Here is a 25,393-nt window from a genome sequence, read left to right on the forward strand (position 1 = left end):
AGCTCTCTGACTTCTTGATGAAAGACACAAATAAATGCTTCCATGTCAGATCTGTGAAGTAGGTTTCCATAAAATACATGATGATAATGATGTCAGGTTTCATATTTATAAGGCAGTTAGTAGTTTCTTTTACTTCATAGTTAAACTGGATATTCCACTTGTATATCGTATTTCATTTAATTAATCTTCTCCTCATATCCCTAATACCAGAAATCTTATTACACAAATTTGCTTGATTATCTGATTGTTAGCATATAAAAGTATTCATAAATGCATTTATAATGTAAGGTCATATGTGATAATTACATAATGATTAGCTTCATGTCATTTCAAATGCAACAAACTTCACTGACCTACAGAACCTCCGAAAACCGTCCTCATTGGTTAACATATTGTCAGTTATTCATTGAAGTAGGCTTGCAATAAAGACAAAAATAAATCAAAGCCTAGTTTGTTATAAGATTCTGATAACATTTGTATATCTATCTTCTACAAAGCATAGTAATTTGAATTATAACAAGGAGAGAGCCAATATGGTACTGGGAAATCAGGCCTCCTTTTCACCTCTAATTAAAAAAAAAGTCATCATCAAAACACTTAAATGTCACACCATACTCACATCACAACCTATGATGAATTGGGTCAGATGCACAACGTGTCAACGTTAGGAATCTTATCTCCTCTCAGTGTGTTATGCTGACTCAGTTCTTGATATTGATGTTAGAAAAATCATATTACAAAAGGAAGCCAACACAAAACTCATTTTTCTGAAATATATTTACCAGAAAAAAAAAACAAAGCCATGTCCAAACCTAGCATGTCTTTTGGAATAATCACACAATACACAGTGAAACTGAGGCTGGGAAATGCATCACCATGTCACCAAGATGCTCTGTTCTCAGTGTGACCAGCACAATCCTTACTGCAGGATGAAGATTTAACCTTCTAAAGATTTGATAGTTTAAGAACTTTTGCTTACTTTTTTCTGAGGTACTTAAAAAACAAATTTGTGTTGGGGTACAGCTGATTAACAAACAATGTTGCGATAGTTTCAGGTGAGCGGAAAGGGACCCAGTCACACATACGCATGTACCCATTCTCCCCCAAACTCCTCTCATTTAGACTGCCAATAATCCTGAGCAGAGTTCCGTGTGCAGCACAGAAGGTCCTTGTTGGCTACCTAGTTTAAACACAGCAGTGTGTACATACATGTCCTCGCAGACTCCCTAACTATCTTCCCCCACTCCTCCCCCTCAAAAGCAAAAGTTCATTCTGGAAGTCTGTGAGTCTCTGTTCTGTGAGGTCGCTCGTATCATTTCTGTTTAGGGTCCACAGACAAGGGATGCCACACAATGTCTCTCCTCTCCATCCGACTTGCTTTACTCAGGATGACAATCTCTAGGTCCGTCCATGATGCTGCAAATGGCGTTGCTTCATTTTCCTTAATGACTGAGTAACGTCCCATTGTATGCATGCACCGCATCTTCTTTATCCGTGCCTCTGCGGTGGACATCTAGGTTCCTCCCATGTCCTGGCTCTTATAAGCAGTGCTGCCGTCAACACTGGGGCGCATGCATCTCTTTGGATCATGCTTTCTCCAGGAGGGATCGCAGGGCCATATGGTAGCTCTCCTAGTTTCATCAGGAGCCTCCATACTCTCCTTTCTAAAGTACTTTTTTTATTACTCTGTTAGCTGAATCCATAGGATTCTTTCTTCTTATACTAAAATTACCCAAGTATATTTGTATTGAGACATAGATGGAAGTTTGCGTGACAGACATTAAATTAGTTTTACTTCCTCAAGCTCATTGTTTCCTGTTTAGAAAAGATAATACAAAGAAGAATATTCCTGAAGATGTATTCCAGGACTCTAAGAAGAATTAATGTTAGTCTCAGATGGTGTTCTGTGCATAAAATACCCATGGCATACATTACACCTAGAGAAGAGGTTAGTTTACTGGATAATATTGTGATTTATTCTCCTGTGTATTTTTTTGTCAGTAATATTGTGAGCTATGTGTTCCTTTTTGAATTTAAACTAGATTTTGAGGTGATGTTTCCTTATTAAAAAAATATAACAAAAATAGTATTAATTTATTGGTCATAAAGTCCAAAACAGTCTTGAAAACCTGCTCACCTTCCTAGACTTTTGTTCACTATAGATGACCACTTAAATTCTTGGATCAGATACTTGAAAAAATATAATAACTGTTTGGTATTCTAAAAGTTTGGCTTAGAATATCAAAAACAAGTCTCCAACAAAATAGAACCAAAAGTTTATACTATATACCAGAGCTTCTCAAAAACTTTAGCAAGAGCAGAGTTACATTCTAAGAATGGGTCATAAATATACCTGGAAATATTATTGGCTATAAAAGTTTTAGAGTGATAAATTAATAGTTAAACAACAAATTTAATTTTTAGCCATTCACAAATTTCCAACATTGAAATAATAATAAAAGTCAATTTATGTGACAATTCAATTTCCAACCATCAAAAAGTAACCGGTATCTTATGTGATCTCCAACTATAAATAACTATAAAATCAGACAAAATATATGAAGATCTTTTACTGCATGGAGCAAAACAGACAAAGCAGTGCTATGATTTTTAAGAGAAAGGGCACTGCAGGGCTTTGAGGACAGATACTTTCTTTACTTGTATCAGGGAAGTGGGCCCCAAGTGATGCAATACATTGCCAAGCTGGGAAGCAGAGATAAGAATCTAGAGTGCTGAAGGGGATGGAATTTTCAAGGCAGGTTCCTGGAAAGGAAGAAGTTGAATGAAGAGGCCAGAGAAGCTTCTGTGATGGTTCACCATGAGCTTTTGGCTGAGAGACAAGTCTTGTATGCTCACAGAAAGACCCGACTAGCCTTAGCAGAAAAAAGGTAGAGTTGGACTAGATTGAATGGAGATAACAGTGTTCGCCCAAGAATAGAAAATATTGCAATTACAGCTCATTTGGAGACAAGACACATTGCTGATGATTTTAGACATTCAACTGAGAGACCAGCAAGGACATTCCTTTGGAATAAAGGCTGTTCTGTGCTTAGTCACTCAGTCGTGTCCAACTCTTTGAGAGCCCATAGACTGTAGCCTGCCAGGCTCCTCTGTCCATGGGATTCTCCAGGCAAGAACACTGGAGTGGGTGACCATACCCTCCTCCAGGGGCTCTTCCCAACCCAGGGATCAAACCGGGGTCTCCTGCATTGCCGGTGGACTCTTCACCAGCTGAGCTACCAGGGAATAAAGGCAACACCCTCTAATTAAGGGTAAAATCAGGTAGACCTATCTTGACAAAAACCAAAACCAAGACTAGCAGAATCGGTAAGAGTCCACAAGTAATTTGGTTCATTAGTTATGACAAATATAACATGCTAATGTACAACGTTAATAGGGGAAACCGGGTTTGGGGTATGTAGAAACTCCCTGAACTATTGCTGCAACTTTTCTGTAAATCTAAAACTATTCAAAATTAAATGTCTTCAAAAATATATTAAGCTAAAAGGAATATGCAGCAAGAGCAGCAAGTGGCTGCAGTATAGACGAATCACACCATGGCTGTGAGAGCAGCCCCAAAACAAATGCCCTTTCCTTAAGGCTACCTACCTACCACCATCCTGGAATTAGGTGGGCTTTGGAAATTTAAGAAAAAAGAATAGGAGGGAATCACATTAGTCCTAAAACTCATTATTTTAAACTGAAAGAAGGTAATATAATTTGATTGTCAAAATTATTCTCTACTGCTAAAGAAGAATCACTGCTTTATTCACCTACGGGTGATGAAATAATGCTCATTTTGGATTATATGGGTAGTCATAAATTTGAAAGTGTATAGTTTCTAACCAGACATCAAAAGGAAAATTGATGAAGTGTGCAAAAATGGAAAGTTGAAGGTACTATCGAGTCAGAAAACTGAGGGTTTACCCACTCTGGTGATTCAGTAAAGACCTCTCTTATTTGATGGACAGAAGAACTTAAGTTTAGCAATAGATGCACTACAGTGAGAAAGCATAAATGAAATAAGTATATCAAAGTGACTCAGAAAAGCAGAATTAAATGCATCTCGTAATATAATTGGGTCTTTCCTGGTGACTCAGTGGTAAAGAATCCACCTGCAATGCAGGAGACACGGGAGACCTGGGTTTGATCCCTGACTCAGGACGATCCCCTGGAGCAGGAAATGGCAGCCCATTCCAGTATTCTTGCTTGGGAAATCTGATTGACAGAGGGCACTGGTGGGCAACAGCCCATGGGGTCACAGAGTCAGACAAAGCTGATCACACAAGAGAAAGAGTAATATTAATATAATTGGGGGCGATAATCTGCTGATGAGCAGCTTTAGGAATCTAAGTCTATGGTAGGCGGAAGCGGATTTTAAGTCTAGATAGGGCAATCAATTAGAACTCATGGAGGACACATTGGAACAAAAAGTTCAAGGAAATTAAAAGGTTAATAACATGGATCTCTGGGGAAGAAGAAACAGCCAATGAAAAGATGGTAAGTCAAAAGTGAGTCTGTCATGTTTAAAGAACCACAATCAGAACAGTGTGACTTAAAGAGAGCAAGCGAGAGAAATCAGTGAGTGATAAATTCAGAGATATGACAGTGGCTACTTGCTGCCAGGTGTTAAAGTACAAAGTAAGAATTTTAGCAAAAAAAAAAAAAGAATTTTAGCTTTCTTCCTAGGTAGGAAGGCACTCGAAGTTTTCTCTGGAGGAGTGACATGATCTAACATTTTAACACAATCATCCCAGAAATGATTTGGCTTAGTTTAAGAAAATATATGTGCAAAACAAAGAAACAACTAGGAGAGATTATTTTAGAGTACACATAATATAAACATGGATATACTTCATGATATGTATCCTGAAGTAGATAATATATAATTTCCATTCAAAGAGACACATTTCCAGGAAATAAGAGACACAATTGCTTCTATGGATATTACATTGCTCTCTGTCTCTCACCTTAACTAACTCTGCCAATAATTCCCTGTTCATTTAATAAGCATTTGTATATCATAATTTCAAATAACACTAGTAAAAATTAAATTCTTCTTTAGAGTGTATTTAGTCGCACCACCACATATGAGGATTATATTAAAGAAAGTTGGTGAAAAATATAAAGAATAGATAGGGGCTGAGAGTGTGCCCACACGAACTCACTAAAAATAAATAAAAATCCTCTAACACAATAGCAAATTAGTATTTGGGCAAATAGGGAATATACAACCACCCATTCTGAACTAAAAGTCTAACCCTGGGTTCTAGTTCTTACCCACCTTGAGAAATCTATTCTCCTCTTCAGGTTAGACAAACCAGGACAGAGCATCCCCATGGAGAGTCTCACTCTGAAGTCCCAAGGAGGCTCTCATTTTCTTTCTTGACGACTGAAGGCCTAGAGCCATGTATGTAAGACTGCCTGGTGCACCAGTAAGTAGGCAAGTGAAGAGCACGCTTTTCCCAATAAGCAGCCATGGGTCTCCCTGTTCTCACACACTTCTATAGGTCAAGAAAATTAGAGAAGAGAGGAAGAAAAATGTAACCCCAAATTACATGAGCAGCAAGCCATTAGCTTTATTTTTGCTTTCTTCTTAACTAGTCCAAGGTAAAATTGTCTACTATATAGTACATTAAAGAGTACAAATTTTGTTCTATATTCTGCATTTAACGTTTACCACATCACTATGAATAAGGCATAACTAAATCAAATTTAAATAAAGTTATTGCCACTCTTTGAAGAGATTTATCTAGAATTGTCCCTCTCCTACATAATAATGTTACAGCTGCCATTTCCGGTCTGAAATTAAATGTATTTCCATTAGTCCGTGTTACATTTCCAGCTATATTTACAGATAGTAAATTTAAGCTTACAAGTTCAGCTCAATATTTCAAGTTGCCACCATAATAAGCCCCAACCTAAAATTTTGTTAGAGCATCCCTCTTAAGTTACTAGGATAGTCAAAAAATGATTTCCTTGACCGTTTCTCCAAAAGGAATTGCACTTTTGGGGCTTGTCTTGTTTTAATTGAATGAAAGACTCTTTGAATTCTGCAGTGACTCCTTTCAAGTGGTACTGCTCCTCTCTTGAACCTTGAAGCTGCTGCTGCTGCACATGAGCTTAGTCATGTCTGACTCTTGCGACCCCATGAGCTGTAGACCGCGAGCCTCCTCTGTCCATGGGACTTTTCAGGCAAGATTACTGGAGTGGGTTGCCACTTCCTCCTCCAGGGGCTCTTCCCTATCCAGGAATTGAACCCATGTCTGCCTATGTCTCCTGCATTGCAGGTGGAACCTTAAGGCTGAACATTGGAAACTGGATATGGGAAGCAGTGATCAGGAGATGCAGAGCGAGATGAACCTTCTGTTGAAAGTTTATACATGTTAAGTCTATGTTTCAAAGAGTGGATATATATATCTGCTTGTGGATCGACTTTTAACCCACAGAGAAAATAACTTCTTTAAATTATGAGTCATGATGATTAAGGCAATGATGCCCAAGATGAGAGCCCCACTTTCAACAAATTATTTAAATGGAAAGAAATTCTCAAAGACAGCAATTTTTAAAACAGAAATAAAACACTAAATTTGGGAGTAGGAGTTGGTTAATAAAATACTTTAAAAATCATAATTGGAACAAATCTTTGTGCTGGAAGGAGAAATATGAACCTACAGAGTTGTTAGCATTCTCTATAAAGAGCCAATGAACTATGGGATTTAATACACAATTTATTTGATGAAGTGTTGTATTCTTAAAAAAAAATTAGTATCTCATTTTCTTTATTTCTCATCTCTCATGAAGAAAAAGTTGAATGATAATCTTTCTGGACTTTAGTCAGCTTTTTAAAAATACATGCATTTTAATAGACCTTTAATCATTATGTTACTAGTCAACTTTCCCCATATATATTCAACATTTTAGATATACTACTTTTTCCATAACTTTGAAACAAACGTTAAGTTTTCATCTCTCAAGCAATCATATCTACATTACTCAAAATGAAGAAATAAGGTAAATTGATGTAACTGATGTTCTTAAGGTCTCAGAGCAATATAAAGGCAATAATCCCAAAGTATCTATACATGCTTCACACATCCTGCATGTCTGACTCCTATGTTAGAGTATTAAAAGAAAAGATGAAAGCAGAAAAATTAATTAAGTATGAAGTAAAGATAAAACAATTACCAAAATGAAGCATCTAAACTAATGGTACTTATGTTCTAATGAGGGGATAAAGGATAATACATAAACAGAAAGCAAAAGAGTTCCAGATAAAAACTGGGTTTTTAAAAAATTAAGCATGGTCATTCTTAATGCATTTTTAATTAAATTAAAAACAATTTTTTAAACTGGGTTTATAAAAAATTAAGAATGATAATTAAGCATGCCCAAACAAAAGCAATGCCAAAGAATGCTCAAACTACCGCACCATTTATCTCACATGCTAGCAAAGTAATGCTCAAAATTCTCCAAGTCAGGCTTCAGCAATACGTGAACCGTGAACTTCCAGATGTTCAAGCTGGATTTAGAAAAGACAGAGGAACCAGAGATCAAATTGCCAACATCCGTTGGATCATTGAAAAAGCAAGAGAGTTCCAAAAAAACATCTATTTCTGCTTTATTGACTATGCCAACGCCTTTAACTGTGTGGATCACAAAAAACTGTGGAAAATTCTTAAAGAGAGGGGAATACCAGACCACCTCACCTGCCACTTCAGAAATCTGTATGCAGGTCAGGAAGCAACAGTTATGGAACAACAGACTGGTTCCAAATCAGGAAAGGAGTACATCAAGGCTGAATATTGTAACCCTGCCTATTTAATTTCTATGCAGAGTACATCATACGAAATGCTGAGCTGGAAGAAGCACAAGCTGGAATCAAGCTTGCTGGGAGAAATATCAATAATCTCAGTTACACAGATGACACCACCCTTATGGCAGAAAGTGAAGAAGAACTAAAGAGCCTCTTGATGAAAGTGGAAGAGGAGAGTGGAAAAGCTGGTTTAAAACTCAGCATTCAAAAAACTAAGTCATGGCATCTGGTCCCGTCACTTCATGGCAAATACAAGGGGAAACAGTAGAAACAGTGGCTGACTTTATTTTCTTGGGCTCCAAAACCACTGCAGATGGTGACTGCAGCCACGAAATTAAAAGACACTTGCTCCTTGGTAGAAAAGCTATGACCAACCTAGACAACATATTATAAAGCAGAGACATTACTTTGCCAACAAAGGTCCATTTAGTCAAAGCTATGGTTTTTCCAGTAGTCATGTATGGATGTGAGAGTTGGATAATAAAAAAGGTCCATTTAGTCAAAGCTATGGTTTTTCCAGTAGTCATGTATGGATGTGAGAGTTGGACCGTAAAGAAAGCTTAAGAATTGATGCTTTTGAACTGCGGTGTTGGAGAAGACTCTTAAAAGTCCCTTGGGCTGCGAGGAGATCAAACCAGTGCTAAAAGAAATCAGTCCTGAATAGTCATTGGAAGGACTGATGTTGAAGCTGAAGCTCCAATACTTTGGCCACCTGATGTGAAGAACTTCATCCTTAGAAAAGATCCTGATGCTTGGAAAGATTAAAGGCAGGAGGAGAAGGGGATGATGGAGGATGAGATGGTTGGATGGCACCACCACCTCGATGAGCATGGGTATGAGCAAGCTCTGGGAATTGGTGATGGACAGGGAAGCCTTGGCATGCTGCAGTCCATATGATCGCAAAGAGTCAGACACGACTGAGCTACCGAACTGAACACTGTATCTTACAGACATAAGTTCACTTTTCACTGAGGATCAATAAAAATAATCTCTTCTTGAAATGCATGTCATATTTTTTAGTCTTTTTAATTGCTTTTTTAATTGCTTTACAATATTGTGGGGCTTTTTGCCATATATCAACATGAATAAGCCATTTGTATATGTATGTTCTCTCCCTCATGAACCTCCCACCCCCACCCCATCCCATCCTTCTAGGTTGTCACATCATATTTTTAATGAAATAATGCAAATATAAATCCAACAAACCCCTTATATAGGAAAAACTAGAAAAATTTTTTTCTAAACATTCTACTTTATTCCAGTGGACTGAAAAAGTGTTAGAAAAGATTGTCAAAAGATTAATGGAAGCAAATTTAATGACTACAGATTTTTGACCTGTGGACTTGCTTGGGAATGGTTCATTCAATCCCAACAAAAGATATTCCTCTCAGTAGGACAGAATCAAACTTCATAAGGAAAAAATGGTGGTTCCAATGTCTATATTAAGAAAACACTATACACAGATGTTTTTGGCAATTTGAACAAAGCATCTGCAAAAATTTTTCTTAAAAAATTCCCAATTTAACTTTAACATCTACATGAGGGTATTACTTCATGTACAATTCCATAAATTATGATATGTGCCATTCTATCATTTAAACCAACGTATGTGTTTTAAAAGTCTCATATGAAGCCTGTTGTTTATTGTGTAACTGTTACCAGACAATCAATCTTTATTTAGAAAGCTGTTTTTATTCACATCACATCTTAAAGGCTGCAGAATAAGAGGCATAAAAATACCAATGACAGATAAAACAGAGAAAATTGCTCAAACAAAGTCTTGTAGAATAGTGTGGTGCATATAAATTATGAAAACCCTAAAACTTGATCAAAAGAGAAAGTCTTTAACTTCCATTTAAATGCATGAACAGATGCAGCAGATCTAATGTCAATGCATATACGGGCCCAAAATGTGGGATATGAGAAAGAGATCTCAGTGTTTTTAAGCTCATGCCAGGCATAGCTGGATTCCTCTAACAGTAAATGAGTCAAAGACCTGGATTTCATATAGGGCAGTTGTCTGTAAAGGTTTATAGGATTTTGGGCACTAAAAGTTTTAGCTAGTGCTGTGAAAAAAATGATTATCACTATACAAATAGGTTATGTTTACTGAATACTTACTTAATGCCCAACATTCTTTTAAACAATTTATATTTTATTTTATTTTTACAATTCCTTATAAGGAAAGCACTATATTAATGTCCATTTTACAGATGAAGTAACTAAGTCTGAGCTGTTACTAAAATTGTGCAGGGTTGTGTAAATAGTAAGTAGCCCAGGCTGCAACGTCAAAGTACCTCAATTTAACTGCCATTTATGCAAAAATGAATATGGAAAAATTTATAACTTAAAGACACTGGAGAGTAGATGTAATGAATTTAACCTTTTGCAACCTTAACACAAACAATTATTGGCATCAAATTAGAAACCAGTTAGCTCTCTCCTACCTTTCTCATATTTCTTGTCTTCTTCTGTGTTGTTGTTCCCTAAAAAAAAAGAAAATTATACAGTGAAATTTGTATAGAATTACAATGGATTCCGTGCAGTGAAAAGTTGTAAAAAGTGAGTAAATCTTTGTCAGCTTGTTGTTCAGCCACTAAGTCGTTTCCGACTCCTGGCGACCCCATGGACTGCAGCAACGCCAGGCCTCCCTATTCCTCACTATGTCCTGGAGTTTGCTCAAACTCCCAGAGTTTGTCAACTTGCAAACTGCCTACTTTAAGCCTGACACTATTCACTTGACTTGTCTCCCCCACGTCAACAATTGTCAATATATGGTGTCAAAAAGTTGGCTTTATTATTTCAGGTATAAGAACAGAAGTTTAAAAAATAATGTAACTTTTTCTTATAGCTCATCATAATTTAAGGGTATATATATATTTTTTCTTGTATTCTATGCTGTACTTTGTTTATATATGTGGGATTTATAGGAGCAAGTATTTGAGGGCTAAGGAAAAAAGCTGCCTTACAATATACCTAAAAGTCATGAGGAAAACTTACCAAGAACCAAAAGTAAGTACATGAAAACATATCTACAGAAATATCTGCTCAAATGAAAAATAAGGGGAAAGGCAGGTACACAAAGGAAAAACTACAAAACAAAGTAACTCTGGGAAGCTGACCTCTGATCTAAAGAAGGTTGGTGACAGCATTTATGTTTGACCAGAAGAGAATCTCACTGCACAGAATTATTTTAAGGGGATATGCCACTTGTATGTTTTAAAAGAAAGCTTTATTATAAAAGCCAATAAATTTATTTATAGTTGAATGCTTGAGATTTTGCTTGGGATACAGACAGGCTATCTCCCAGAGAAAGACAAATGCTTAAAGTACAGAAATATCACACTAATATCCCACTAAATATCATATAGTTTTTTTAAAAACTATGAATTAAAACCACTAAATCTAACTTTCCTAAGTTCACTCCTTTTTGTGTCTTCTTTTTGTCATTAATATTTAACTTTCAGTGCATCAAGAAAATTGTCAGTACCAGTTGTTGTCTGGATCCAATGGACCTGAAAAATAATTTTGTCCTTTAATAAATAATTCACAGAGGCAAAAATAAAAAGATAGTCAAAAACAACTATATTCTAAATTTTAAAACAAATTTAAACATTACAAATTTTTCTGTAACAAGTAAATTTTGGCACACAAACATCATAAAGATGAAAACACCTAATTTTAGCAAGACAGAATAGTCTAAGTCCTTACTGCAAAACATTTCCTGATGAAGTTTTTCCTATTTAATAACAACTGGATTAAATCACCTACTCCCTTTGTTCTAGGAAATATATTGTTCACACAGATATTCTAGAAAATTCATCTAAATATTGTCATTTGAACACTTATTGTCTCCTTGTCTAAGATTCCACTTAGACAATCCATTTCACATCCATGATGCATTTCACCATCAACATTAGAGTACTGTTATCTGTCTGTTAGAATTTATCTTCCAATTCACCTAATAATTGTGAAACATCCTCCTCTGTCAATTTTCTTCTCTATGCTATTAAGTTTAGAAAATGAAAAATTCTGATTTCTTGGTTGTGTTCAGTAAAAAGTGGCTCAGAGGTAAAGAATCTGCCTGCAATGCAGGAGACACAGGAGACGTGGATTCATTTCCTGGGTCTGGAGGATCCCCTGGAGAAGGAAATGGCAGCCCATTCCAGTAATTTTGCTTGGGAAATCCCATGGAAAAAGGAGCCTAGTGAGCAACATACAGTCCATGGAGTCACAACAGAGGTGGATATGATTGAACAACTAAACAACAGCAACAAAAGCTAAAAGCAGGTTATAGAGGTGGTATCTCCAGGTTTCTCTCATATCTTCTAGAAAGATAATGTGATAGTTGGCAACAAAAATAACAAAAGTGAAGGATAACAGTAATTCCTTCACTATCATTTTGTCCTTCTAAGAGAAACATGGGCTTCCCTTGTGGCTCAGCTGGTAAAGAATCTGCCTACAATGCAGGAGACCTGGGTTCAATCCCTGGGTTGGGAAGATTCCCTGGTGAAGGGAACAGCTACCCTCTCCAGTATCCTGGCCTGGAGAATTCCATGGACTGGAGAATTTCATGGACTGGATAGTCCATGGGGTCGCAAAGAGTCAGACCCGACTGAGCAACTTTCACTTTCACAAGAAACATAGCATAAGTAAACTTTTTCTTAAAGGGTTATATAGTAAATATTTTAGGCTTTCAAGCCATATGGTCTCAGGTGCAACTACTCACTCAACTCTGCTATTTAAGCAAAAGCAGTTATGTACAATACATACACATATGTGACTGTGTTCTAACGCAACTTTTTTCACAAAAACTCAATGATTCTCATACCCCTACGAATCTAGATTATTCCATCATTCTTCTTTTTATTTTTTTATTTTAAAACTTAACTAAGGACAATTAATAACTATTGATGAAATAGCCCTTATAATGATGAAATATAAAAACATTAAAAAATAGAGAAAAAAATGAGATCACCAAGATCCTATAATGTAGCTTAGATTTGGACATATGTCCAATGGATCCATAAGACAGAATGAGCTTTATTCTATTTTAAAGAATTAAATTTTCACTTTGTTCTTTGAGGAATCCTAAGGCAAAAACCTGAGTTATGAAAGATCAATTTAACTAATAGTAATACTGAAAAATGAAATTGAATTCTAAAATTTGTGCAGTAGATTCTGGTGGTGTATAAAGTATTAAGGATCTACTATATAAAGTGAAAGTGAAAGTCACTCAGTCATGTCCAACTCTTTGTGACCCCATGGACTATCCAGTCCATGAAATTCTCAGTCCATGGAACTGTCCAGACCAGAATGCTGGAGTGGGTAGCCTTTCCCTTCTCCAGGGGATCTTCCCAACCCAGGGATTGAACCCAGGTCTCTCACATTGCAGGCGGATTCTTGGCCAGCTGAGCCACAAGGGAAGCCCAAGAATACTGAAGTGGGTAGCCTATCCCTTCTCCAATGGATCTTCCTGATCCAGGAATTGAACCAGGGTCTCCTGCATTGCAGGTGGATTTTTACCAACTAAGCTATCAGGGAAGCCCATCGCATTTGACCAAACACCAGTGATGGTACACACATCTATATTTGTATTTTTCTCCAAAATACAAGGCCTAGGCACTTACAGCACATGAGAACCACACAACTCAGGAAGTAAGAGAAAAATGTTTGTGGGTCATGTTAGGAATTTATTTGCAGTTGACTGATTAGCACTGGGAGCTGCTAAGGAAGTGAGTAGCACAAGTAGATGGTGATGCCCATAAGGGGTGAGGCCCGGTGCTGTCAGAGTGAGAACATGTAAGAGTTAATTTTCAGCAAATATAAAAAGTGGGTCTAGAAACAGCTAATAACCTCTGGCAATAGGGACAAATCAAACTGCTGGAAGTCCTTTGAGAACTGAAAACCAAAGAGTAGTTTCAGATAAACAAAGAAAAAAAAAAAAAGAGAGGTAATATAAAATAAATTTAAGTCCAAAAAGAGAAACCAGAGTTACTTTAATAATAATAATAATAAAAAATCTTTACTTAATTTGTGAAAGATTCTGAGATACCCTCATGGTAGTACTTAAATTTGTCTTTAGTTTTACCCTTACGAGGATATTTGCAAGAAAATTAATCTCTCGCTTGGTGGCAATTGCCAGATGCCTGTCTGTTGACTATAAGAAGTAAAGACATCCCACCCACCAGTCTAACAGCTTGACTTAAGAAAATATGAGACAGCTCTTGATGGGAAAAGATAAACAAAAACAAACCTAATGGACATTAGTCATTAGGGAAAAAGTATGCTCAATTAATTACATGAAAACTTCTCTATAGCTTGAAAACTATGGAAGTTTCAAACAGTTCCAAACAGTTATGGAAGAAGAAAGAAACAATGCTGCACTGAACAATTTAAAATCAATTTGTTGGAAAACTTCTAAAAATAACATTACTTTTAGGCAGTAAAAACTTTTCTGTGAATTTCTGATTTTTAATACTCTCAAAATATGTTTCTAAATTAAGTTTATGATCATTTTGTGGAATGCATGGTTTATTAATCTCAAATATACTCCTTTTGGAGTTCTAACATAAAAATATTAAAAAATACACTGTGTAGAGCATCACTTTATGAGTTTTAGCACCTTGTGCATAAGCAAAAAAATTTTTTTTTAATTTTTTGTTTTTGGCCACTGGTGCATGCTACACCTGGCAATAAGATTCTGCTGTATTACATATTAATGCTGACTCTAAAGTGTTTTACAAAACGCATTATGGGAAGTAGTCATTACTGACAGTTTGAAATTAAAAAGTACATATTAGAGATACCATTGTGTAACAGAGAGAAAACTTGAAGTTAGAAGATTTAACATCTAGTTCTAATTCTGCCAACAATTAGTTGGACAATTCATTTAACATCTCTGGCCTTAGCTGTTGTTTTTTTTTAAATCAGACTTTAATACATTATTATAATTTCTTCCTTTTTCTTTTAGATTGGTTAAATAAAGAGAGCCATTGTTTTTCAGTAATTCCTATGTTTAGATGTTACTTTCTATTGGTTTACTCTCATGTGTACTAGCAACCAAAATATATGTTTTACTAATCAGGACAGGCCCAAGCAAGAGTTTACATCATAACAGAAACTCTTCAACCTTGAGGGTTATATTTCTGAAAAGTTTTGTGCTTGACAAAACTAGAGTTAGCAAATTCAAGATCTCCTGAAGTACATATGTTAGCAGAGAAGGAATGAAATCAATACTACTGTCCTTAAATATATCTAAAAAATGAATGTAACAGAAGTTCCAGAAGGCATCTATTAAAAAATAATAATAATAATAATATGTCGGCATGGCAAACTTAGTCTGGTAGATAAACTTCCTTCATTATCATCTTCATTTTCAAGCAACATAGCTACAGAGTCCTAATCTGTTAAGTCACATTATTACCATAATCAAGGTATAATTAGGGAAATGGCATATCTTTAAATATATTTTTATTATCATAAGTTGAAATGGAATGTCTTTGAACTGGTGTACAATATTCTTTTATTCTCAAGGTTTTCTGCTATATAACTGTTACAGATTAGAGGGGACTGAATAGACACAGTAAGTAAAGGCAATATATAACACTGGATTAGATCTAGAGAGTAAAATACTATAAAGGATATTATTAGCACATTTGACAATATTTGAATATGGATTTTATTTTAGACTTAAAACAATAGTCACTTCCTAAACAAGTCAAAATCCTAAATTTGATCACTGTATTGGGGTGATATAAAAGAATGCCTGTTTTTAAGGCACACACATATTCAATTATTAGGGCTTCCCTGGTGGCTCAGACGGTAAAGCGTCTGCCTACAATGAGGGAGACCGGAGCTCAACCCCTGGGTCAGGAAGATCTCCTGGAGAAGGCAATAGCACCCCATTCCAGTACTCTTGCCTGGAAAATCCCATGGACGGAGGAACCTGGTAGGCTACAGTCCATGGGGTCGCAAAGAGTCGGACACGACTGAGCAACTTCACTTTCTTCCTTTCCCTGATAGCTCAGTTGGTAAAGAACCCGCCTGCCAATGCAGGAGATATGAGATGCGGGTGCAATCCCTGGGCCAGGAAGATCCCTTGGAGGAAAGCATGCAACCCACTCCAGTATTCTTGCCTGGAGAATCCCCATGAACAGAGGACCCTGTGGGTTATAGTCTGTAGGGTCAAAAAGAGTCCAACACAACTGAAGCAACTTAGCATGCACGCAAGGCATGATGTCTGCAATGTACGGACAAAATAGATTAGGAAAAACAATAGCGCAGAGTAGTTTGTGACTGGGGACAGTGAGGAGGGGACAGCAGCAGCAGTAAGGTAGGGATGCAGAAAACAGCAGAGAGATAAAGTAAAAGGAGCAAAATGTTAATTAAAGTCGAGTGAAGAGTCGTTATATAGAAATTATTTGCAATAGCCTCACGACACTTCTGTAAATTTGAAATTCTATTAAATAAGGTTTTTTTTTTAAAGTCTCTGTTAATTGTTGCCATATCACAATGGTATTGCCTAAACAGAAATTATCTTCATTGTTTGAGTTTACATTTTTCTGAGCCCATCCTTATATTTACATATAAGATAAACAAATAGCCTTTTCTGCACTACCATGCAGACTCTCTCACAAAAGGAGGGGCCAGCAATAATTATTTTTATTTAAAAAATAGTTTATAATCTTCAACGGCAGTGTCATAAACACTTGAAAAATATGTTTAACATTTGCCTGTACATGCAAATATGTGGAAATAATTCCAGAGAGCTTCTTCACATAGTTCAAACTGATGCTGACCAATTGATCTATCAAAATATCATTTTTAAAGAAAGACTGTTATGCTAAATACTGAAATTGTTCTTTCACATTAGCATACTATACTGCTTACCAACTGGAGTTAGCTCAGGATTACAGTTTTTTTGTTGTTTTTTTTTCCTTAGTAGATAGTAAACCATAGTTGCTATAAATGCCAAAATTCACTAAGTCACCTTGATATCACAGTTTAGTAGGGCAGATTAAAATCGTAAATTTACTTTTGACATTGCAATTTTAACATGACACTCTTATCTCATATCAAATTTCAGCATCTGAGAATCTCATGCAAGGCATGATAATCAGGTTTTAAATGCAAATCCTGAAAAATGGATCTCAGCAGAGGATGAATTTGAAACTTCAAGCTGGTCATGCCTGGAAGGACATATGAATGTTTACAGTTGAGTTATGACACACATATATTTCTTTCAGAAAATTATAGACAAAAAGGCATCATACTATATAGTTTATTTCTGACATAAAGCATGGTCCTAGTAATAAAAGAAGACAATATGGTCAAATGTTACCTCTCTCTCTGATTTACTCTTCAATTACCTTAAAAACCTAGGTAGGTACAGAAAAGCAAGTAAAGTTTTAACTAATATTTTATAGGTGAAAATGGATTTGATGGGAGTCACAATATTTTCAACTAAAAATGACCATGTACAGGCTACATCTCCAGATGTTAGGCAAGATAATGACAACACCCACTTGGAGCTCTGAAGACAAATAATGCTCTTAACCCAAAGACGGTGGGGTGCTTCCAGACGCCCTAGGAAGTTGAACAGATTAGTCTGTGATAAGAAAACACCCAGGATCCAACATTTGAACTTTATTTGGTGAAACCTGTTTCCTCAGAATACTTGATTTGCAGAAATTTAGTTTTCAAAGGACCAGTCAGAAAACCTAAGTCCAGGTGTCTATTTTTGACAAATGTGAATTCACCTTCTGACCAAATGTCATCTGATAAGTCAGGTCTTTTGGCTCCCAGGTGTATCCCTGAGTGCACTCTACTGTGTCACTATTTTGTTTTATGTGAACACACACAAAAAAGCAGGAAATTTCAGTCTCCAAGAGAAAGCTTTAAATAATTTAAAACATGCTCCTCTTTGCAAGAGCTGATTCTCCCAGGGTATATATTATGATTATTGAATGGCAAAAGAATAATCAAAGACAATTAAATTTCAATATATTTTTACTCCCCTTAATTTGTACTCTAAATATTTTAATCATATATGATGTATATATTCTTTGAAGATCACTCATTTATGAAGAATCAAATCCCTGTTACTTGCTTTGTATTGAGAAAAATGATTTAGATAATGGAGAGTTTCTACTTTTAAAAATATTTGTACACCAAAGGCTTACATGCCTTCAACCCTATTAATTGGAATGGAACAAAATTCTTTCTAATATCTTTTTTGTGACATGTCACTGATTTAACATGAAGAATTTCAGTACATTTTAACAAGACATAAGGGAATTTTAGGGGCTTCCCAGGTGGCGCTAGTGGTAAAGAACCCACGTGCCAGTGCAGGAGATGTTCAACCCCTAGCTTGGGAAGATCACCTGGAGAAAGGCATGACAACCCAGTCCAGTATTCTTGCCTGGAGAATCGCATGGACAGAGGAGCCTGGTGGGCTACAGTTCATAGCTTAGAAAAGAGCTGAATACGACTGAAGCGACTTAGCAGGCAGGCAGGCAGGCAAGGCAATTTTAAATTATACAAATAGAAGGAGGTGACAAGGTGGTTATGAGCATAAATTTTCAGCATCATAAGAGTGTTCTTTTTCTAAGAGTAAATATAATAAAACACTGACAAGAAATATAAGTCTAGTCCTAGTCCTGATTATTTGTATTCTAATTAATATGATGGTCTCACATTTGTTCTGAATAAACTATTTTTTCATTAAATAAATTGAGAATTTGAGTTCTTTTACAATATAAGGAGGATTTAAGAGGCAGAAAAACAATCACTTCTTCTGTCAAAATCAAGTATGCAAAGGTTCTCACAATAATTTGGTGAGAAAAATTATATGGGAGTAAAACAATATGAAGAATAGTACACAATCAAGCTCTTTTCATTTCTTGTTACCCAAGTGTAGTTCAGGAACCAGCAGCATCAAAGGATGTTAGAAATGCAGAAACCCAGGTACTACTTCAGAACTAACAAATCATAATCTATATTTTAAAAGGATCTCTGAGTGGTTTATTTACACCTGAGGATTTTTTGAGAATCATTGATTTAAGTGAAATTTGGAGAAAGCATGGGTCAGGAGGGAGTGGAAATGATTGTATTTTTATCTGTATTTTCTTACCTAACTAGGCATGTAATTGGTAGGTAAACAATATTATATACTATTTGTCAGACACTTTGTGAAGACTTTTAAATTCATTGTCAAGTTTAAATCTCACCACAACCTTGTATGATGAAAATGTTATTGACATTTTACAATGAGAAAACTGTGATTTACAGAAGTTAAGTAAATAAGGTAAGTTCACAAAAATAGTAACTAGTAGAAGGGAGGCCATCTGACTCAAGAATGTATGCACTTAATCATTATATTTTATGGCTTAGCACATAATATGCAGATTCCAACTTATATCAAAGCATGGTACCAATTTATGAATGACAAATGTATAAATTGCACAAAGGCTACAATGGAAAAAAATTCCATCCTAGATAAAGGAAAAAAATTTTGTCATGCATGGGTCTTAAATAGCTTAAGCTTTCAAAATCCTCTATATCTGCCAATTTGTGTTTCTTAAGGTGATAGAACATACAATCAGAAAATTTGGATGGGGACAAGTACTGGCTAAATACTCATCAACTAATAGTTAAACTAGTACTTAACCCTCTGCTCATAAAAATATACAGTGTGATTCTATGAATGAATTCTAAAACTATTTAATAGTAGTCTGATGATTATATACATTATAATGTATACAATATATATATAATATATACAATATATATATATATATACACACACACAATATATATACATTATAATGTCTACGTACATTAGAAAATCCTTATTTGTACCTGTCTGGAAAGATACATATCTATATTTTCCTTTATTCTGGAAAGGGAATTATAGAATCTGACAGATACAAATAGATGATTTTAAAGTTTTTGTTTCTTTGGCTACAGCTGCATTTTGATAAAGTATAAAGGTACAAGATGCCACTCTATTTCACAGTGATGAGTGGGGGGGTGGGTACAAAAGACTAACAAGATACAGGAAATTTTTCTTGTAATATATTCAAGTTCGTAACTAATGGTTATAACTATGATTAAAACAGCTGACACTTATTGAATACTTGCTTACATGTAAGAAGTTGTCACAAGAAGATTTTTTAACTATCATTTAATTTTAGCCATGAAATAGGAGCTAGCTTTATTCCGATGAGGACACAGAATTGGTAAATGTTCGATCTAAGATTTAAACCCAGATAGGCAGGGCTTCCCTAGTGGCTCATATGGTAAAGAATTTGCCTGCAATGCAGGAGTTCAGGGTTTGCTCCTTGGGTTGTAAAGGTCTCTTTGAAAAGGGCATGGCAACCCACTTCAGTATTCTTAACTGGAGAATCCCATTGACAAAGGAGACTGGCAGGCTACAGTCCATGACATTGGCAAGAGTCTGACAGGACCGAGCCACGAATACTTTCACTTTTCATACTGGCTCAAGATCCCATTATTTCATGCTGCAGAATTTTAGGAAAGGCTTCCTTTACCTCCCTCCCAGTATTTAACTTTAAGGTAGATCAGGTTTCCTCCCTCTTCAATAGAGAATATTCATAATTTTCTCTTTGGATTATTTTAGAGATATATATGATGATTTACTTACAATCACTGGCTTAATGGTCTTATAAATGAGACAAATGCCTTAGGTTCATGTGATCAATACATACGAATTATGTCTTTAGTGCCTAGTTTTTCATTCAAAAAAAAAAAAAACAAAGATAAAAATTATACTGTAATTTGCTTCCTTGCACCATCTAGTGGATTTAAATGACAACTGCGGCAGTGGTATAAATGATTATAAGTCAATTACACGTCAAATTTTCAAACATCTGGAGAACAAATGCTAAAACTGTACTTCAGCTCATACCTCAAACATGGACATAGTCGTCTTTTGTCTTTTTTAAGGGGGAATTGATCAGCATGGGTGCTCAATTCAATAGCGAATGTTTAAATTTGTAAACAAAATAACATAAAATAGCATCCTTAGCATCTTTTTCCCATTACAGAAATGAGAGTCTAACACAGTTTACTTTCTTCCCACCCGTTTCCCTGAGTCCGACGCTCGCCAGGCAGCTGCGCGCAGGGACGAGCCCCGCGCGTCTGCGCGCCGCCCGTGCGCAGGCGAGCTGAGGAGCGGAAGTGGGGAGGCGGGGCTAAGCCGGGACCAGCGAGCGGAAGAGGCCGCGGCGGCGGAGAGCGGCACCCACAGCGTTTGGCGGCGGTGAGTCCCGGGCAGCCCGAGCAGCAAGTCCCAGCCCCGGGGAAACGCCAGGAAAAACGGAAGGACCTGGGATTCCGGAGCAGTCGCCGCTGACTGCTGCTTCCCTGCCGTTGCCGCGGCGGACGCTTCCGCACTCACCGCTGAAGACGCGACCCTGACAGGCCTAGAGGCCTAGGCGCGGCCCTCCGAGCCCGACGTGTTGCCGCCGTGCAGCTGTGAGTAATCCGAGCGCCCTCTCCACGGCCGTTTACAGATTAAAATGGAGGAAATTTCCTTGGCTAACCTGGATACTAACAAGCTGGAGGCCATCGCTCAGGAGATATACGTAGACCTGATAGAGGATTCTTGTTTGGGCTTCTGCTTTGAGGTGCACCGGGCAGTCAAGTGTGGCTACTTCTACCTGGAATTCGCAGAGACTGGTAACGTGAAGGATTTTGGCATTCAGCCAGTTGAAGATAAAGGAGCGTGTCGCCTCCCGCTTTGCTCCCTTCCTGGGGAATCTGGGAATGGGCCTGACCAGCAGCTGCAACGCTCACCTCCGGAGTTCCAGTAGCCGCCACGTGAGAGTCCGTGGGTGACCAGGTCAATGACATAGACCAGTCCTGTGGTTTTGAGAAGTTAGGTAGCTAAGTAGAAAAAAAAAAAAAAAAATCAGACAAAAGTCCCAATTCCCACTGAAGATCCTACCCTTTAAAAACCCGAAGTGGAGAATTTAGGAATTCAGATCCTTGTATAAGTGTATTGCGTTGGGTCAGCTTTGAAATCCTGAGCAGGAGGAGCTGTACTATGGATCCAGCGCGCCGTGCCGCGGCTGATTTCTAGTGCGCAAGAACCCCGTACTGTCCCCAGTGCGCAGGTGAGCAGCTGTGCACCCAGCATATAAAGTTCTTTGGTTCCTCAGCCTTTCTGTCTGCCTGATGTCAAGGGCTTTCTGGGTACGTGACAGTTTGGACATAACTGATGGACAGGCCTTTATCGTTGGGCCACAGTGGGACAACACCTCTGATCTCTCAGCCCTGGGTTTCTCCAAGACACATGCAAGTCAGTGATGAGAGCTGGATATTAGGCATTCCAGTCTAGTAAAACCATGAAAGAGAATTCTTGGCCGAATCTGTAGGAGAAGCTCTGTGGTCTTGACTGCAAGGAGAAGAAAAGCTCAAAGTCACCAGTTTCCCAAAGGTCCAGCATTTAAAAATGACATCAACGGACTTGGGGACTTGGGCTAGCATCTTGCTCAACAGGGCCCTCTTTCTTGCACCGCATCTGGTGGCATAGGCTTAGCAGATGGACAACTTGGTTATCCAAGCAGGCTGAGGATTGAGTAATGATCCCTTGGGGAGGTAGCAGGGCCTTCTGCAACTATGCACGATCTTTCAAACTGCAAGATTCTTAACTGGATGTCTTATGCTGTGGACAGCAGTTCAGTGGGGCATTTTCCTACTCTCGAGTCACTAGTTACCTTGCCAGTCTGTGGGTCTAACTTGGTTATTGTGCCAGGTCACTACCTGCCTCCCACTTTCAGGGCAGAAGTGAACTATGGAAGAGCATCATGGCTAGCCAGGAGGCTGAACTTTCAAAGTTGAGCCCAGAGGGGACCTTTTCCATCTGTAGTCAGCAATGTGCTGGGAACCAAGGAGCAATCCTGGGTCATCTCTCATCTGACTGCAGTATCCTGTCGCACACCCCTGCTCCTTGGGTTGGGCAGTCACAGGGTTTTGTGGTGGCGAACATCTAGATGGTCCCCACCTGCCCCTCACACGGGGCAGTGCCCTCCAGTCAGTCCCCTTTGAACTTTCTTGACAACACGAGCTGTCGTTTTGTTGCGTGAAGGACAGGACCTTTCAAGGAAAGGACCCCCAGAAACCCCCTGGTTTTAGAGAATGGGGTAGGGGATGATGGGAACTGTGAGCTGTGTATCAAAGCTACTCTCCACTTGACTCCCTGATTGAAGTTTATGCTGTGTAGAGGGGTGGGAGCCCCCAAGGTGAGCGGGAACGGTGCTGCTTTCTTTGAAATGTTTTCTTACCTCATCTGTGCCCCAGTAAGGGGCCCAGCCTCATTTTCCTGGCTTGGCCCCATGTCCTCCAGTCCCTGCCCCACTGCCTGTCTGGTGCAGCTCATCACCCCGGGTGCTGCCTGCCACTCTTCATTCACGCTGACCAGTTCTAATTTCTCTCTCTTGATTCTCCTGCTTCTGAAGCCTGCCCAGTTTCCCTTTCCTTGACTTCTTTTAAGTTTGTTTTGTTTTCTTGTGTTTGTGAGAGAGAGCGGAATCTGTCTTATGGCTCCCTCTATTGGGATTGGGATGGGAGGAGAAAGTAATTTTTTTTGTATGTGATAAACAGTGTCATACCTAAGCATTTCCCCTGTAGGACTGCCTTGCTGATATGCCTTCCTGCTGTGTCTCACTTTCTGAGAAGGTTTATCTCCCCCCTCCACTTGGGTACTGCCTCTAGGACCCAAGCAGAAGAGCACTGAAGGACTGATGCGCAGGAGTGGAGTAGGTCCTGATCCATTTCCTCTCACCCCTGCTGTGCACGTATCCTTCCTGATCCCAGAAGGAACTGTTCGGACTCTTCCTTGGACTGGTTTGGGTTACATACCGTGCAGGGGTAAGGGAAGCATAGTAATGGGCCTTGAGGCTGCTTATTATTGCGTTCTCCCTCTAGAGTTGTCCTGCTCAGCATCAGGTCCTAGCTATAGATTGGGCTTCAAAAATTGTAATAAAGTCAGATCTTGGCAAGAACTAAAATAATTTGGGGTTACCTGCCCTTGACTTTTTTATAGACATCTCCTTCTAAGGAGATGCAGAAGGCAAGGAGGGTCTAAGTGAGACTCTGGCCTACCTACAATAATGTCTGGGAAACAGGCTAAACTTAAGGTTATGGTCCACTCTTACTTCAGAGAGGGAGCTCAGATTGTGACATTGCTGTTTCCTTTCTGGCCTTTTCTCCTGGTTAGAGGAGGAAGAATTGGAAATAGTTTTGAGTAGTGGTTGGTTCACATTACCTCCCTCTTGGTTTGTATTTTTGGTTTTTTTGCCCCCCATTATTAGGGCAGTGGCCCCCTGATTGAGTATGAGGTGGGCTAGGTCTAACAGGTGCCCTGAGGGGATAGACTATTTTCATTTTGAGGGAGAGAATTCTCCCTAGCATATAGTTGACAGTGGTTAGGAACTCTCCCTTTCCCTACCTAGCTTTCCTCTTAACAGCATAATTCCTGTCCTAATCTCCTCAATTAAGTGTATTGCTCACCCTGTAATTCTATTATGTATCTGAGTGTGTATGTATGGGGGGGGGGGGGAGGGGTTCTTTACAAATTTCTGTGATTTGTGGCTTTTTCTTCCATACATTAGTTCCCACCACCGCATGCCCAGGGGCCATTGCCTGGCATTGTCGCATGCTGGGATCATTGGGGAAGTATAGTGAAACTCATTGTCCTCTGTTTTGGAGAGTCTTATTTTTGCATAAGTAGTCCATCCTATACAGATTGCTAACTAACTGTGTATTCCCCTTGCCCCTATGGCTGCTGGTGTAAATAAACTGCATCTCCTCATTGGCAAATGATGACAATAAACAAGATTTTAAAAATGATTTTATTTGGACTCTATATTCATCTTTTAAGGTTATACATGTTTCTTGGGTTTTCACATAGTGAAATAAATGTTGAACCACTGTTGACCCTTGACCCTTAGTCATTTTCTTCTGAATAGGAGTTTTATCAGAAGAGAGGAATTTTATTTCTTCATCTGATAGTTCAGATTTAGCTTTCTGCAACAGCCAGTAAGAAAGAGAAGCTATACAATCTTCCTTTTATGATAATAAGTAAGAAGGTGGTAAAATATAATCCAGTCCTGTCACTAAATAAGTCCAGTGTGAAGGATAGTTTAGTTTAAATGGTGCTAGAGGTAGCTTAATATATACATATTCTTGCTCTTGAGAGGCAAATAATTCATAGCAATAATGAGTCAGCCTTTCTAAAAGTTAATTTGTTTCTAATACTTTTCATTTTACTCCAAGGGTTTAGGTCTGTAAATTTGTTTTTTAGATTAATTCAGAGATTTTTTAAAAATTTATTCCAGTTCATATTCCAAAGTTAAGAGCACTTTCCCTAGAAACTGTAGCAATTGCTCCTTAATATTGATCAAAATCACTTGTTTGCTGAATGTTCTAGGTCTTGAAACAGCCCAAAAGCATAAATAGTATTTAGATGAATAAAATGTATCAGGAACGGGACCAGAGGAAACCTGTTGAAGCAGATATCTCAGGGGACCTTACTGACACGTGACATGT

General features: G+C 37.9%; 1 protein-coding gene and 1 long non-coding RNA gene across 2 annotated transcripts; one reads left to right on the forward strand and one right to left on the reverse strand.

Annotated features, from left to right (window-relative positions):
* Positions 1–810: 810 nt before the first annotated feature.
* Positions 811–20,979, reverse strand: LOC122679226. The gene is made up of 4 exons (XR_006336350.1): positions 20,748–20,979; positions 10,264–10,302; positions 5,285–5,504; positions 811–1,815 (listed from the first exon to the last, which is right to left on the reverse strand). It is a non-coding gene; the product is annotated as an uncharacterized LOC122679226 (long non-coding RNA).
* ATXN7L3B (ataxin 7 like 3B) lies at positions 20,980–24,694 on the forward strand. Its single transcript, XM_043879638.1, has one exon. The coding sequence runs from the start codon at positions 21,361–21,363 to the stop codon at positions 21,652–21,654; it is 294 nt and encodes a 97-aa protein (XP_043735573.1). The 5' UTR covers positions 20,980–21,360; the 3' UTR covers positions 21,655–24,694.
* Positions 24,695–25,393: the final 699 nt, after the last annotated feature.

This window comes from Cervus elaphus, chromosome 3 (assembly GCF_910594005.1).
Source record: "Cervus elaphus chromosome 3, mCerEla1.1, whole genome shotgun sequence".
In the NCBI taxonomy this organism is placed as follows: Eukaryota; Metazoa; Chordata; class Mammalia; order Artiodactyla; family Cervidae; genus Cervus; species Cervus elaphus.